Genomic DNA, 16836 nt, shown 5'->3' on the forward strand with positions numbered 1-16836 from the left:
TCTAGAAAACCAACCAACAAGATTGTGACGATTCATTTATTTCTACCAGTTACAGTTACCAACTTTGACAATATATACAAAACTGTCATTTTACAGTTAACCGCATCATGGTGAGCTAAAACGTCCACTGGTTGTCAATCCCACATGATCCTTTGTCTTTTATGACGCATTCCTTAAAACGAGATGTTATAAGATTCTTTCAATTGGTACAATTTGATCAAACCTGAAATACGCAAGGCCACTTTATATAATTACACTTCAAGCTCATATCAGGAAGGATATGTGGACATTCTGTTCCTTAAGCACATCAGGACTCTCGAGTCATTAAAAACTTTGATATTGAAACCTGTGCAATGTCCCCGATGATGATAAAAATATGTAATGCTGAAATCACATGCCGTTGTATGCTGGTCCCCCGCTGCCCTCGGGCACAACCCAGTTGATGTTCTGGCTGGGGTCTTTTATATCGCAGGTCTTGCAGTGGACACAGTTCTGTGCGTTAATCTGTAATCTCATGCCATCGCCCGTCTCAAGAGGAACATACTCGTACACACCTGTGGGACAGGAGGGATAAAATGTGTCAGCTTATTCACCAACTTGCGGAGCACGTTGATCTTGTATTATTGTGTGCAACTAAAAGTCTAATAAAGGAGGTTACCGTTCAGTTATCATTGCTAAGTGTAGCAGAAACGGTTACATACCGGCGGGACAGAACCTTTGCTCGGGACCGTCGTAAATCGCAAGGTTTTGACCTACAGGAACACTGTCGTCTTTGAGCGTCAGATGGGCCGGCTGGTCATGCTCATGATTAGTCCCACTCAAGGCTACAGATGACAACAGATCAAAGCTGATCTTTCCATCAGGCTTTGGGTACTCAATGGGTGTACAGTCCTTAGCCGGCTTCAGCTGAGCACAGTCCAGACCTACAGGACAATCGTTTGTTTACCATTAGAAAGAACATGGAAATAAATGGCGACTGATGTCAGACAACTACTGAGATATTGTCTGTGGCCTTGCATAGCCAGATGTATGAGCATTCAGTCTGCCTCACACCAAAGCAAAGGGACCCTGTGGATAATCACAGTTGTTAATGGCTCTGAAATGAACAAAACTTAAAACAGTTTTGGTCAAGGATATATGGTGTCTCAGACAATATTCTTATATGAAAAAAATGGATTAGAAATGTCCAAAAATTGAGATGCGCCTTAGACAGAGTGAGATTTTGGACCGTATCAGAAAACATCCTGTATTTTTCTACATTTTTAGAAATTGTATTTTTCTCATACAATTTATAAATGTTTTTTGCATTGGTAAGGAACACAAACAAAAAGTAAAATTAAAGATAAATGCTTATATTGTTTTAAAAAAAAACTTTGCCTTGGGTGTTTCTGAACTTTTTGGAGGGTATACCTACATTCATTCTTTTAGCATTTAGAAATTATTTCAAAGATTCGACCCTCATGCACTTCTAATTCTTCCTTAGAAATGTTCAAACCAGCAACCCAGTATCAAAATTAATAAATGTAACCGTAAATAGAACTTTTTAAACAAGACTTTACCAGCGTCTGAAAAAACCAGGACTGACTCCCAGGAAAACAGAAATGCATAAAAGCTAGACAATCAATTTGGAACTGATATCCCCAAGCTTTTGCCATCTATAGTGTCATACATGTCTAAAATTCAATTTATATATGACATTAATCGAAGAAGAAGATCAAAAAGATTAAAATAATACTGAAAATATAATTTTTACCCCTTAAATGTAAAATAAGATACTTTAATACTGCCACTGAAAAAAATGTTCCCCATTTCCTGAGCTCAAGAAATATATGCAATCAATTAAATTAAATAAATGCAAATAAATTCACATTTACATAAAATTTACATTAACAATGAAAACTTTTCAAAATGTAATTTAACCATTATCTTTGTGTTCAACGACTCTGAGAGTAACTGAGAAGCTGGAGCAATGACCTATCTCAGAATATTGAATTTGCATCTATTTGCGATGTTGTCTTTGATACAATGATCAGGGGTGTATTCCAGAAAGCAAGGTTAACTTAACGTCACATATACCTTGAACTCTCGGTTGATTAACCCAAACCTTGCTTACTCGAGGTATGCTGGTTCCAAAAATGAGTCCTTGAGTAAGTTCAGACAACTCAGAGTATGTTAACCGTGAACAGACAAGACAATTCTCAACAGAGCGACGAATCGATGATTCACCATGGAAACAGACGCTACGAAAAAGTGCGCCTTTCTACTTTGTCTTCTTTTGTTTAATGGCGATTTACATTACATCCTACACCACCTATTTGGTGGTTGTGCAATCATTTCTTCAATGTCTTCTTTAATTAGTAATCTTTATTCACTGAGCATAAGGATTATATTGTTTGAAGATGACAAATAAAAAATATTTTTTCACTGAATTAACATTTAAACATTACCTTATTTTTTTTATTCTACTTCTTTAGAATTAATATATAATATAATTGAAACAAATTTGGTTATATTAATAACTATATTAATTATATAAAAATTAAGCAAACTAACCCTGGAACATAACCTGCTCTGGAGCATGTTCAGCGTGTGAGTTGCTATGGCTACTTAAATACCCTGAAAGTTACCTCCGTTTTTGGAACCGAAAGATGAGGTTATCCGCTTACTTGCTCTTAAACATACCCAGGTATGTCACATAACTTGCTTTCTGGAATACACCCCTGAAGGAAAAGCTTTTGTTATTAAGGCCCAATCCCAATTCTATTTTATACGCCTTCCCCTACCCCTACCTGTTCCCCTTGCCCCTTGAAAGAGAGTGGCAAGGCGTAGGGGTGAAAATATTCCCCTAAAAAAATGGGACACCACTACTATACCATTACACGTCATCATACCCAGTTTCTTTTATTAGTGTCCTGTAACATTTAACCAGTATAACCAGCAATCAAGTGCACATATCTAACAGAAATCAGGCGCGAGCACGTTTAACAGATTACTCACTCCCAACAATGTTTTGCGCTGTATTTGGACTTAATAAAACGGTGCTCGTTTTCAGTTCAAAAACGTATGAGCCTTCGAGTTTCCTAAGACGATACAGAACATACAAGACTGCTGAAGCCGCTTTTCCATCGGGCCAAACTGTTCTCTTTGTTTATTAACCGTTCCATTCTGTGCTGATCCGAGCCGGCCGATACGGATATGGTTTTGTTTTCTACTGTGGTGCTGCGACAACGATCATATGTTATACGTCAAGTCAGTCGTTGCCTTGGTAATGCAAGAGTTTACAGACGATACGTGATATAAATATCAACTGCGTTATGAAGGATGACCAGATATATATTTTTAACTATTATTAATATGTGTTCACATCACTCAAATAGTACGTTTAGCAAGCTACAGAGAAACTGGCAGCCAGGCGACACACAAGTGATCGATCCCAAGTGGCAACATACACACATTCTAGCAGCAAGGTAGTCAGTGGAGGGAAACTCCTCATACCCCTTCGTTCGAAGTGTGGTCCTGAAAAATCTTCGTTTGAAGGGGTATCTGGCCCTTCCCCTTACCCCTACCACTCCAGCCAAAAGAGAATGGAGACACCCCTACCCCTTCATGTGAACGCGCAAAACAAAGGGTTAGGGGAAAGGGAAGGGCTAAGGGGGAGAAATGGGATTGGGCCTAACAAACAACCAGTTTACAACCTGTTTCTCAGTTCTTACCATTATGCTTCAGAGTCCATGGTTCTTTTCCTCTAAAAATCCAGTAGAAGATTCCGGTGTATACCATCCCTCCATAGAGTCCAAAGTAGTTATGGAAGGACGGTCTGATGTTCCTCACAGACCGCAACTCCTTCCAGATCCAGGACTTTTTACAAGCTTCCTCGAATTCAGGAATATAGAGACCTTGCAGAGAAAAATGCACAAAAAAATATATAGGACACCTGCACACCTTTAATATTCGGAGAGTTACACCTCAGCTAATTTGCAAAGATGTCTGGGTCGGCTACCTGCTGTTTCTGACTGCAGATTGTCATCTGTGATTTTCCTGAAGGCTGTCTCGGCTGCCAACATGCCACTCTTCATGGCCGTGTGTGTGCCTTTGATCTTGGGCACATTCATGAATCCCGGACTGCACCCTATCAGCATGCCGCCTGGGAAGGTCAGTTTAGGAATTGACTGGAGGGGAGATCATGGATGTGAGAAGTTAAACAAAGAAAACGGACAGAAGAAGAATTTATATTGAACATTTCGAGTTGCCGACATGCCTGGAAACCTCCTTCATTAAGGGCTCTGGCTCCATATGCTATCCTGTTGCCACCCTCCAGGGTAGACATTATCGAGGGGTGATGTTTCCAACGCTGGAATTCTCTGAACGGGCTCAGGTAGGGATTGGTGTAGTCCAAACCTATCTGAGGAGACAAACAAACATTTGCAGTTCACCACAGTGAAAAAGCCACTCGCAAAGCTCCTCCCTCCTCGGTTACTGTTGCATGCTAAGACGAGTAGGACAACAGGGATTTGAGGATACAGCAATATTAAAAACTGAAAATGAGAATGCACAATTAAATATCAACTGACATACACACTACTGTTCAAAAGTTTGAGATTGGTCCATTTGACGTTTTTCAAAGAATCTTATGCTCATCAGCTGAATAAAGTATAAAATAGTAACATTTTGTGAATATTTAATTTAAATAAATTATAAATATCTTCATTTAAAATGTATTTAAACAAGTTTTTTGTAAAGGTGGGGTAAGTGTTATTTCAAAACTGCTTTATAAAAGTGTCTCCGGCCGTGGACAAAAACAAACTTATAGCCAAGCAGCAGTAAGGGGCGTGTCTACTAATGACGGGGAGAAGAGAGCGCTCAGTGCACGTCATTATTCAAAAGACACGACACAGAACGGACATTAGCCGAGCGACGACAGAAAGAGAGAGATGGCAGATCACACATGTGGAAAATGTCTAAGAAACAAAAGAAGGCTTACGATCAGGCAAGAAGTATCAGCTTTCCAGCGCTGGAGAGAACTCAAGGAGCGCTAAGGCCTGCAATCGGACGCCAAGGTTGCTTTATTTCTTCTCGATAGGCGATTAACATTGGCTTTGTTTTGTTTCACAGAACTAATATATGCTGGCTTTTGCTTGAATGTGCTCACATGTCATGTTTGCTTGCTTGTCCATTTGCAATCGTATCGTCATTCACCAAATCGGACTGAATCGTTCTAAACGGTTCGCGTCTCCAGTCAGCGCTGATCCATAATATACTAAAGTTACTAACTTTCTGACATGAGTGACAGCCCCTCCGACTAAAAATAGACTAATAACCTGAAGTATATGCTGTAACTACAACAGTTCAGACATGCTGAGAACTGATGTGAAGTGGCAGCAGCTCGTGCCTGCTCGTGCCTCGTAGACCTTGTTAAACCACGCCCCCTCCGCTCATTTAAAATGCAAAGATGTCAGCCAATCACAACAGTGGGCGTTTTTACTGAAGTCTCACAGCAGACACGCCTCTTGAAGCAGGGCATTCAGCCACAGGGCAAACAGCAGTATAGAAAAAATGCCTTTTATTTCTAAATTATGACATTTTATGATGTAAAATACTAACATACTAACAATATAAGTACACCTCAGGAAACATTATAAAATAATAGAAAAATGCCATGCCATGGGACCTTTAAAGACCCATTCATTTCCACATCCTATAAACCACTGTCTGTTTCAAGCGTCAGCTCGCAGTGTGTCTGAAAAGTTTTCTTTGGTTCTTAATTTCGTGATTGATTTAACCGTCTAATCTTGTCATAATTGTAATATGTTCGTTAGTTGGACTGTCGTGCGTGTGCTATCGAGTTGTTCATGAGAACTGTGTTTTTTTTGTGGATGTAAGAGATGACTTTTTCACTGAACATTCAACCTGGATTACCATAGTAACACACGTTGCTTTCACTTATTGATGACATCATACCCTCAGCCGGCTGGCACAGTAGATTCCCCCATAGTTGTTGCCTGGGTTACATATGTGTAGGGCGGAGCTATCAAAATAGGGGCGTGTTTGTTTTGGTGATTTGAAATATCAACATCGGTTACCAGAAAGCACTTACCCCCACCTTTAAAAGTTTTTATGAAAACCATGATTTTTTTTTTTTTTTTTTCAGGATTCTTTGATGAACAGAAAGTTCGAAAGAACAGAATTTATTTGAAATTGAAATATTCTGCAACATTATGAATGCTTTGTCACTTTTGATCAATTGAATGTATCCGTGATTAAGTAAATTATTCACCTTAACCCCAGAACGGTACGGTCTCTTCAACACAGTACATCTCAAAACTGCAATGCCTCTACTAACAGCTCAGCAAGCGAAATGTACTTAAGGGAAAATAATTCAGAGCAATCATGAGATTTGATATAATTCTGTCAATCAAACGCTGCGCTGTATCTTCAGACGACTGTGACTAATCAGACTGAGTACCATCCTGAGCCATGACGACATTGAATAATAACCCGTCATCACTGCAGAACTTCTCAAGACTTCTGGAATTGAGACTAGTTTCTACAAATCACCTGCATTCCATGAAAAGCCTCTTTAAAAAGCGTTTGAAAAAAAAAAAAAAAAAAAAAAGTGTCATTTTGATATGCTATATTATCAGCAGGATGAGAAAATGTCCTCATGACCAGGAACAATTTCAAAGTTCAAAGCTTTTTCATACTCTCTTGCGTATCATTTTAGCTCATGAAAGAACATGATGAATGAGGTCAATGAGATCTCTACAGATCAAAGCATTCTGACAAAGACATCAATCCAGAACATTTAGTTTTAAGATTCAGGCTTCAAAGAGGACCCTTGCAAGTCCATTGAAATATTTCAATCAGGGTTTGACCCAGAAGGTTCAGGAACAAGATGACTTACAACAAAGCCCAAGGCCACCAGTGGTTCTCCCTCATCGAGGTGGTACAGGAAGGAGCCACCGTATGTGTTCCTGTTCAGAGGCCAGCCAACCGTGTGCTCCGTCCGTCCTGGGTGCCACTTCTTCTCATCGATAACCCAAATCTAGAAAAGGCAGAGGGTTTTTTTGTATATTAAATACTGTTAATTATGTATTAAATATGTATAATATATAAAGTTTAATTATTATTATTAATAATAATATATTCATGCTATTAATAATAAGTTTTTAAAATGTATTTTAATATTAACAATTGATAATAACATATTAGAAATGCACCAATACTACATTTATCAACAGATACTGAGAGCCGATTATTCAGAATGATATCTGCCAATATCAATATTTGATTTTCTTAAGAAAAAAAAATTCACTCCCAACTAATGCTGTAAACTACACAGGGAACCCTCTCATTTGGTACATTACTATAATATTAGAGGTTAAAATTAACAACAAAGGCCAAACTATAATATTCAACTGCTATTTATTTTCAGGTATAATGATTACACTCAATAATATATATAATAATAATAATAAATGAAATGTTGTATACAACACAGATGCACATAAGGTAGTTTTCATAAACACTTGTCTTCATGACATATCTATTCAATCATACATATAATTAACAGAAAGCTCATCTATAGTGTTACAAATTGTGAACATTGCATAACTTTCCTGAAGTAAATGCACTTTAAGTGACACTGTTCACAAGCTGTTTTAATGACATCTTTCTGCACGATTAGATGAGACAGGTTTCGTTTCTGTAAGTTGTACTGTATCTTTCAACATACCTTCTGATGTTCATGCATGTTTTTTTGTGCTATAACTTGCGATCTGTAACGTCGCATTTATGAGCGTTAAAACATCCATTTATTGTTTGAATTTTGTAATAAAATGGACAGAATGTGAAGGTGAGACTGATCAGAAGTAAAGCACAAAGCTCTTTGCGATTATTGAATTGGATGCACGCTACAAATAAACTTTGAAAAACCACGGACCTGGCAAATAGGGTCAAATAGAACCTGCTTTAATATTTTATATATTCAAATAGAGCCTGCTTTTGCTATTTTTTTTTAACTGTTAATGCGTTATTGTTGCATTAACTTCAATAGCCCTAAATTCAACACAAAACATTTTTCTTCAAACACAGTTGAAGTTGTAGTCTGAGATGTTTTTCCACCCCTCTTTGATTGACAGGATATAATCGGGCCTGATCATCGGCTGTTTTTAAAGTCCCTGTAAAGGCAATTCTGAGATATTTTTCTAAACACATTATAAATGTTAGAAATGTATTGCTGAAACAAATTACAAAGACTGTGAACTATGTAGTACTGAATTCAGAAGTTAGACCGGTAAACAGTTTTTCACCGTTGCGGTGTTCAGGATTTTCTGGGCGGGGCTAAAACGGTGGCTCAATGACGCACTGGAGCCACCGAGCCTGGCTCCTCCCCTAACACGATCATAACTAGAGCACATTCGCATCAGTTTGCCCGCTCGATCGCGAGTTACTGTCAGTACTGTAAGTTACTATAGTCTACAACTTACAAAACAGCTTACAAAACAAACACGATGATCAAGAAGAGGTGGATTAATTTTGTGAACAGCCACCTTGATGGAGAGCTGAGGATAACCACCGACGCCTGCCTCTGAGTCTGCAGTGACAATACACCGGATCGTTTTACAAACTTTCACCGGAGACAACTGGAATTCACTGATAATCCGCTGCAGAACCGACTATCCCCCGCCCCGGCCTTAGTCCTCCCGTCCCGCCGACATCTGGTGCGTCGTGATCATAGACGGTCGTGATCAGTGAGTGTTGTCTTGTGTGCCACAGCAGCTTTCCCGCGAGTGGGCGTGGTTTCGGCGCCGACAGCGGACACACCCCCAGCGTTTGAGAGCAGAGAATGCTGCTCATTTTTTCAAGTTTTTGATAAGCTATTTTATGTACTTGGCGGATTTTTTAATGATTCAAATTTGGCTGAGTGGTTAATAACACATTTATCTGTGGTGTGAGAAACTCAGAACACATGTTTAGTTTTGACTTTACAGGGACTTTAAACAATCGTCTGATGGCCGGTAGTGAAAATAATTGCTTTTATCGGTCAATACATCGGTGTATCCCTACAACATAATCCTATATTCTATATCAATATTAAATAACACTACATGCTGATGAGACTAACAAGCTCAAGCTTTTAAATGAAAGCAATGACCCCTTGTGCAAATATCAACTAGCTGACATAACTACAATGGTCAGTGAAAGGGAACATCAATGTCAATGTTTATGTATGCAAGTTTAAAGCATCACCCAAGCAAGAAAGTTCTTGTACCTCTTTGAGGCCAATTGCGTACGTCTGCGGCTCACAGTTCTCCCTGAGATTGAACTGCTTGTAGAGTTGCTTAGCCAGGTGTCCGTGGCAGCCTTCCCCAAACAGAGTGACCTTAGCGTGGAGCTCCATGCCTCTCTCAAACACATCCTGGAGAGTTCAACCGAGCGTGAAATGTGGTGGTAATAGCACATGAATATGCCATTCGCTCATCAGAATCACTTTAACCAGAATTACCCTTTTACTTTTTCTTACAGTGCATCATCCGCTGTGGTTCAGAAAGTCATTTAGCCTTAACGTGTACATTCAGTTGACTTTTATAACATTTTTCTTATGAATATAAATCACATAAATCAGAAAATGGTGCGTTTCAAATGTGCATTTAGGGGGAAAGAAACAGTTTCATCCAACTTCCATTGCATATTCTGTTCTGGAAGGTATATTGATATATAAAACCTTATGGTGATGATGACAAACCTTTGGAGAGCCATCTTTAGCAATGCCTACATCATTGGTTGCAATTCCTTTCACACTTCCATCCTCGTGAAACAGCACCTGGTGTAAAAGACAAGAGTTTGCAGAAGTCAACAGGATGTTACAATAATACATTTACTTGTTTAGCGATTTCTACAAAAGTTCCCACCTCTGGGTAAAAGAAAATAAAGGTAATTGTGGCTTTATAAATCACAGATGCAACATTATATAGCATAATGTGACTATCATAGCTTTGTCTTACAATGCAACTTTTTAGAGTTAAATCTCTCACAAAGACTTCATATTTCATAACTGAAAATATCTTGAAATCATGACTATTTCTCACAATGTGACTTTTTTAAACTATCATTTTATTTATTTGTTTGTTTTTACTTGTATCTACAGCAACTTACAGAACCCTTATTAAGTTATTAACCCTTAATAAGCTTATTAAACGTCCTATACTCTGATTTCTTCAGTTGTTTTTGATTACTCTATATGTTTTTTAATAATTAAATAGAGACTGCATTAACAGAGTGTAATTTTAAGACAATCTGAGAACAACTACACAAATGTACATCACAGAAATTTGCATTACTTTTTTTTTCAATTGTATAAATTTCTATATTTGAAAAATTAGATTTTTCCATGACTATGTAAACCCTGCTTACTACAGAAACAACAGTACTGAAGAGAAGTAACTTATTTCAGAGCCAGTGATTATAGGGAATGGATCATCTTGTGCGGTTTGAACCTATAACATTTCGGTTACCATCCTTATCTTTAAAAAGTAAAGCAAATCACTCACAATACAAATGACAGGAAATTACAGTACAAACGCAGGTCAAATTAATAAATGGTAATTGCATCATTTATATAACCATTCAGATAAGGAAGGCATTCTGACCTCAGATGCCGCGTAGCCTGGATACAGCTCCACTCCCAGCTCCTCTGCCTGCTCCCCAAGCCAGCGTACAAAATGGCCCAGACGAACTAAGTAGTTTCCATGGTTATTCATTGGAAGTCCTGTATTCACAAATTGCATTTAATTGCATCAGTATGACTGAATCAGTCCTGAAAGCTTGAATAGTTTGTATAGAAAACAATTAGGACAGGGTGACACAAAAAGACCATTTATAAATGAGTTTAGACATTTTGAAAATCTCATTGTGTGAAGTTGTATAACTCTCTAAATTGGGTCATTTGCAAGAATGGAAATCTCCTACCTGGTAATATTGGAACAGGAATGCGATATTTTTCTGTCAAAATGGAAAATTTGTCTTCTGTAACTGGGGTGTTCAGTGGTGCCTGTTAGACATGAATCAAAATCAGTGTCTTGGCCATCATGGACATTATTTTTTGTTGTCCCTTGTGTTAAGACAATCAGAAAATGCATATAAATAACACACAATACATCATAGTAAACCAGAATGCCAACGTATTTTCCATATTTTTTAACAATTATTTGTGTGTTAAAGGAACACGTCGAATTTTTGGGACTTTAGCTTATTCACCGTATCCCCCAGAGTTAGATAAGTCCATACATACCAGTCTCATCTCTGTGCGTGCCATAACTCTGTCTGACGCACACACCGCTTGCCTAGCTTAGCACGAAGATTGGAGTTAAACGGCTCCATCTAGCCTTTCCGTCGGACTTAGTACACTATGTAACTATACACATCACAACATGTAAATAGGAAAACGTTTGGCGTTATTTTGTCACTTATTGAGCAGTAGGCTAGCTGGAGCCATTTACCTCCAGTCTTTGTGCTAAGCTAGGCTAGCGGTGGGTGCGTCAGACAGAGTTATGGCACGCACAGAGATGAGAATGGTATGTTGGGACTTATCTAACTCTGGGGGATAAGGAGAATAAGCTAAAGTCCCAAAAGGTCGCTGTGTTCCTTTAACAGATCCCAAGTGGGGACAGTATGTAAGTGTTTGTACCCCTCTCTCCTTCCAGTCTGGAATAAGCTCATTGAGTGCAGTGGCCTCTAGACATGCTCCAGACAACGTGTGCGCTCCGATCTGAGATGCCTTCTCCACCACACAAACCCGCAGCTCTTTCTCGTGCTGATTGGCCAGCTGCTTCAGCCGAATGGCTGCTGACAGACCGGCTGGACCACCACCAACAATGACAACGTCTGCCTCATCAGCGAAGCGTTCCATTTCCACCCCTGTAAATATGAAAACAGATTTGTGTCAGTGTCAATCACAATCATCTGAGCCTCTTTTTAATACAAAAATCACATAATTTATTATATACTATATACACACATTTATTAGTAAACGTATTATTACTCCTGTGCTGATATCTGTTGCAGGGACTGTTGCAAATCCATTTGTATCAGAGGTAGCGCGGGCGCTTGATGTACGTCAGAAATAGAACTGCATCAGTTTACCGTCTGGAATTTGTCATATCACACCACATCCACTGTAGACAGCATCACTGATTATAATGGATTCTATTTTCTTTTGTCGCAGTGATTAAAAAAAAACATGGAGTGTCTGTTGCCGTCTGTCAGCATCTGTCTGTGCAGTGTGAATTGGCCTTTACAGGCCTAACATAAGGTGGCCTTAACTAATATGCACTTAACCATTTGATACAATATGAGTATTATGTACATCCATGTTGGTGCATTGTAATTCTTTACAATAAGGTTCATTAGTTAACTTTAGTTAACTACATTAGTTAACATGAACTAATAATGAACTGCACTTATAAAGAATTTATTTATCTTTGTTAATCTTAATTTCAACATTTACTAATGCATTATTAAAATCTTGTTAACATTAGTTAATGCACTGTGAACTAAAGTGAACAAACCATGAACAGCTGGATTTTTATTAACTAATGTTAACAAAGATTAACTAATGCTGAACAGAGGTGTTGTTCATGGTTAGTTCATGTTAACTAATGCATTAACTAATGTTAACTAATACAACCTTATTGTAAAGTGTTACCTAATTTCCTTTTAAAGTACTTATTGCATTTAATTCACATTTGCAGTTATGTTGTTAACTTTACCCCTAACCGCAAGCTAAACCCTTACCCCTGAACCTAATTCTAACCCCTAATCCTATCCCTAAACATACATCAAACTCATTATCAGTAAATCTGGGATTTTCCAGAACAACATGTACATCCTCTTAAATAGTCTTGTAGATATTTAATATACATAGTTGTTTAAGGGTTAGTACACCCAGTCATTAATTACTAACCCTCATGTCGTTCCAAACTCGAAAGACTTTTGTTAATCTTCAGAACACAAATTAACATCTTTTTGATGAAATCTGAGAGCTTTCTGTCCCTCCATTGACAGCTACACAACTGACACTTTGACGCTTCAGAATGTTCCTAAATAGATTTTGTAAAACTAATCCATATGAACTGAGCGGTTTAGTCCAAAATTTGCTGAGGAATTTAGGACTAGGAATTTATTCACATATAAAGATTCATCAATGCACACATCAGTTATGGTAAACGGAAGCTCATACATGCTTGCTTGATGTGTGAGGACCAGTGAGGTTTGTTCTCCCGTGTCAAGCAGGTTCAGTTGAGCTTTTGTTTATGTTTGCTGATCAATGTTTATATGTTAATAAAATCCTAAATTAAATCTGTTCATCATATAAAGCGATCAAGTCTCTTCAGCAAAATTGGACTAAAATGCTCAATTCATATGGATTCGTTTTATCATCTCTTTGAAGCGTCAAAGTGGTAATTGCGTACAGCTACGGAGGGACAGAAATCTCTCAGATTTCATCAAAAATATCTTACTTTGTGTTCTGAAGATGAACGATGAACGAATGATTCAAGAATTTGAATTTTTGGGTGAGCTATCCCTTTAAGGCCACTTAATATAAAGTGTGACCAACGTGTTAATTCTCTCATAAATTACGAGGTTTTCCAGTCCAGTAAATAAAATGCAGAATCCGAATTTATCTATGTTCCATCCAATAACAATGTAAAACATTTATCTCCGTCTTCAGCATGTGGCATTACTTCTCCAGCCTCTGTGTTCACTCTCACCTCTAAAGGGAATCAAACATTGATGAGATAACATAGCACGGAACTGACCTTCCCATCGTGGGTCCTTATCTCTGGGGTACACTGTGTAATGAGTGGTAATTCGTGGCACAGATGAGGAACACCGTGAGGTGTACAACTGAGGTGCGACATGCTCTGCTTGAACCGCTTTTAGTGTACGTATACACCTCCGTGCTGCAAAAAAACAACAACAAAATCAAATAAAAGGTAAAACAAGTATGTCACAGACAGAAATGTTGGACAGATAAGACAATTCCTAGAGAGTAACACATTAAAGTCAGCATGAAAGGGAAATTGCAATAGGCTTTTTTTTTTTTTTCCTATTGTGACTTATTTTCAAGTGAAATGTCTTCTTGAACAAAAAAGTAGGGCGGGACTTGATTTTGTCCATCAGAAATTGATTGGATGGTTGTGGTTGTTATTAGTGTGATCTCATGTAAGTGACAGGTTGTTCCGCCCTTTCACCAATAAAAACGTCATCAGAGAAGAGAAGAGAAGACATATCGCTGAAAAAAGCTATTGAAAAAGGTTTTTTTTATATTTATGTGAATATTTAAATAAAAAAAAAGATGTGCACAGATAGATAATTTATAATAATAATCACAGCAATATTCCATAAAAAAGGTTACATTTTCATTTCATGTTGACTTTATATTGGATACATTTTACAGACACTGACTGTATATACTGTACAATGTCCGTTCAAACTAACTGGATCAACTTTGTATAACTGGTGGATAAGCTTTTACAAAATCCTCCATTAAGTAACAGGTCAAGAAGGTAACTTTACTCGTCTAAAAGAAGCAGACAGACTTGTAAGCTGTATTTGTTTGTTTACAAAATCCTGCTTCATGCATTTATGTAATGCAGGAACGCGTTATCAAACTTCACCTCAGACACAAGGACACATCTGACCGATATTCGAGTGCCCTTTGCCCCACTTTCCCTGTGTATTGAAAAGCTGCTGGGTTGTTTTAGTTAACTAGACGAATAAACCTATAGTTTAAAACACAAATACATAGCATGTCCCATGCATACATGGATAATAAAAACGCGATAGGACAGTAAACATGCTTTAAGGTTTACAGAATCAAAGGTTTACAACGTTCTGCTAGCGTTCAGGCTACATGGTAACGTTAGTGAAAGTGTGACAGTACCTTGGAGCGAGTATCTACAGGCTGGAAACATTTATGGAGCTGAATGTGCAGCTATGACTCTGATTCCCGTGGTTTTCCAGGTTAAGAATGGACAAACAAAAACCAGCCCTGTTAACCCTGTTACAAAATAGGTGTCATAACAAACACAAGTTGAGCAGCGCGTCTGTTACGCAGCTCAGAATGACGTAAGAAAAACGCGCCGGGAATTTTTTTTACGTAAATGACTGGTGACTGTGAACTCATATGGATCAGAGTTACAACGTGTTAAGGATAGCGTGGCGTAACTGTCATTCAGTTTAGCTGTCTGGCAAACATTTAATTTTGACCGCAGGAGGCGCCCTGCCATTTAAGATCAAAATGTATTAAAAAACATAAAAATAAAGAAATAAAATAAAATATAATAATAACATTAAATTAATAAATACATTAAATAAAATTAAATAAAAAACATTACAGATTTGTTTGCATTGTGACCTAATTTCCATTCAAATTAAACGTACCTTGTTTTTATTGAATATTACCGTGTTTATTATAAAAGATGTAGCCTATCTGTGCATATCTTTTTTTTTTTTACTAATTTGCCTCCATAATTACTATGAAATCAAATTTGACAATTTTTGTTCACAGAATATTGCATTATTTATTATAAATGATTTATCCATGCACATCATAATAAAAAAATAACAATGTGCCCTCATAATCAGTCAAACTTCCCCTCCTTCTTGCAGCAGCCAAAGATCAGCGAGCAACATCAATATAAAGACCATATAGTTTCACTCGGATATACCATAGACTGCAAAAATGCAAAAATGTAAGCCTGATATCATGTTTTTATGTGTGAATATAAACACACGGACAGTGCAATCTCTCTGTGGATTATGTGATTGTTGTCATATTTATAAAAATATATATAAAAACATGTATGTAATTAAAGTAAAAATGATTGATAAACCAAGTGGCAACCTCCCGCAGTTTCTCTTGAAGCCAATATGGAAGTGACTTAAACTGCAATTCATCGACTGACCGCTAGGGACAGGCTCCAGAAGGGAGCAGAATCTTATTGAGCCCCATGTTAAAATGCCCAACTTTACAGCAGAAAAAAACATGTTTAGAGCCTGGTACAAATATAACAAATAATTTTGCCCTTCATGACAACTGTGAGGGGGGTGCATTTTTTTTATAACTCATTCATTTACATTATATAAAGCATTAAAGTTCTGCATAATTAAGGGCGTGGCAACTTCGAGTGACAGGTGGATAGACATTTCTCTTCTGTCTGTTAGTCATCGTGTCACTTCAGCTCCGCCCACGTCCCACCTTTTTGTCCACTCTCTGTTATCCGGGAGTGACGCGCGATGACGCGCTGCCAAGATGGCAACATCCAGCTCGCCCATACTTTGCACTTCAGAACGGCTCATCAGAATCCTATGGGTGATGTCACGGACACTACGTCCATATTTTTTTACCGTCTATGTGATAAACACTTCTTTCGAATTGCGTCATAACCACACAAATCTCTGTCGCACAGTAGAGAAACTACCGTATAGACAGGAGGAGAAGCTCGCAGGCAATCTTTTACTGTCTATGAGGCAATTTATTAAAAATAAATAAATACTATGCAAAATGACAAAACAATTAACAAGAATACTTACCAAAAGTTGCCCTTGCTCACGCTCTCCGTCTCTGCAAGGTTCGGTGATTCAGATTTGACTTTGCACAACTACTAGAAGACTTACGACTGTCAGACTGGTTGCTCACGTCACATCTACGTCGTCGAGCTCAGTCTCAGAGTCTATTGACTTCACTTTTTCCCGTGGAAATCTATGGGGTCGTTGTGTCCATTTCTTTTACTGTCTATGGGAAACACTTCAGGAGTTTTGAAGTCGTCATTT

At 37.9% G+C, this 16836-nt stretch overlaps 1 protein-coding gene across 1 annotated transcript; it reads right to left on the reverse strand.

Annotated features, from left to right (window-relative positions):
* Positions 1 to 24: 24 nt before the first annotated feature.
* Positions 25 to 15140, reverse strand: etfdh (electron transfer flavoprotein dehydrogenase). Its single transcript, XM_079839399.1, has 13 exons — positions 14945 to 15140; positions 13818 to 13961; positions 11687 to 11916; positions 10969 to 11050; positions 10650 to 10768; positions 9746 to 9823; positions 9272 to 9418; positions 6902 to 7042; positions 4259 to 4402; positions 4001 to 4169; positions 3714 to 3896; positions 702 to 923; positions 25 to 554 (listed from the first exon to the last, which is right to left on the reverse strand). The coding sequence occupies exons 1-13, from the start codon at positions 14973 to 14975 to the stop codon at positions 391 to 393; spliced, it is 1854 nt and encodes a 617-aa protein (XP_079695525.1). The 5' UTR covers positions 14976 to 15140; the 3' UTR covers positions 25 to 390.
* Between the last annotated feature and the right edge of the window lie 1696 nt (positions 15141 to 16836).

This window comes from Gobio gobio, assembly GCF_949357685.1.
Source record: "Gobio gobio genome assembly, chromosome: 16".
Taxonomy (NCBI): Eukaryota; Metazoa; Chordata; class Actinopteri; order Cypriniformes; family Gobionidae; genus Gobio; species Gobio gobio.

What these genes read in the sequence shown, in the direction of transcription:
- etfdh (XM_079839399.1), bottom strand. Translation starts at nt 14,975, where the DNA reads ATGTTTCCAGCCTGTAGATACTCGCTCCAAG. An exon ending in TTAATGAAGGAGGTTTCCAG is followed by an intron (nt 4,170 to 4,258) that starts GCATGTCGGCAA and finishes TCTCCCCTCCAG; the next exon opens with TCAATTCCTAAACTGACCTT. An exon ending in ATGGACTCTGAAGCATAATG is followed by an intron (nt 924 to 3,713) that starts GTAAGAACTGAG and finishes ATTGTCCTGTAG; the next exon opens with GTCTGGACTGTGCTCAGCTG.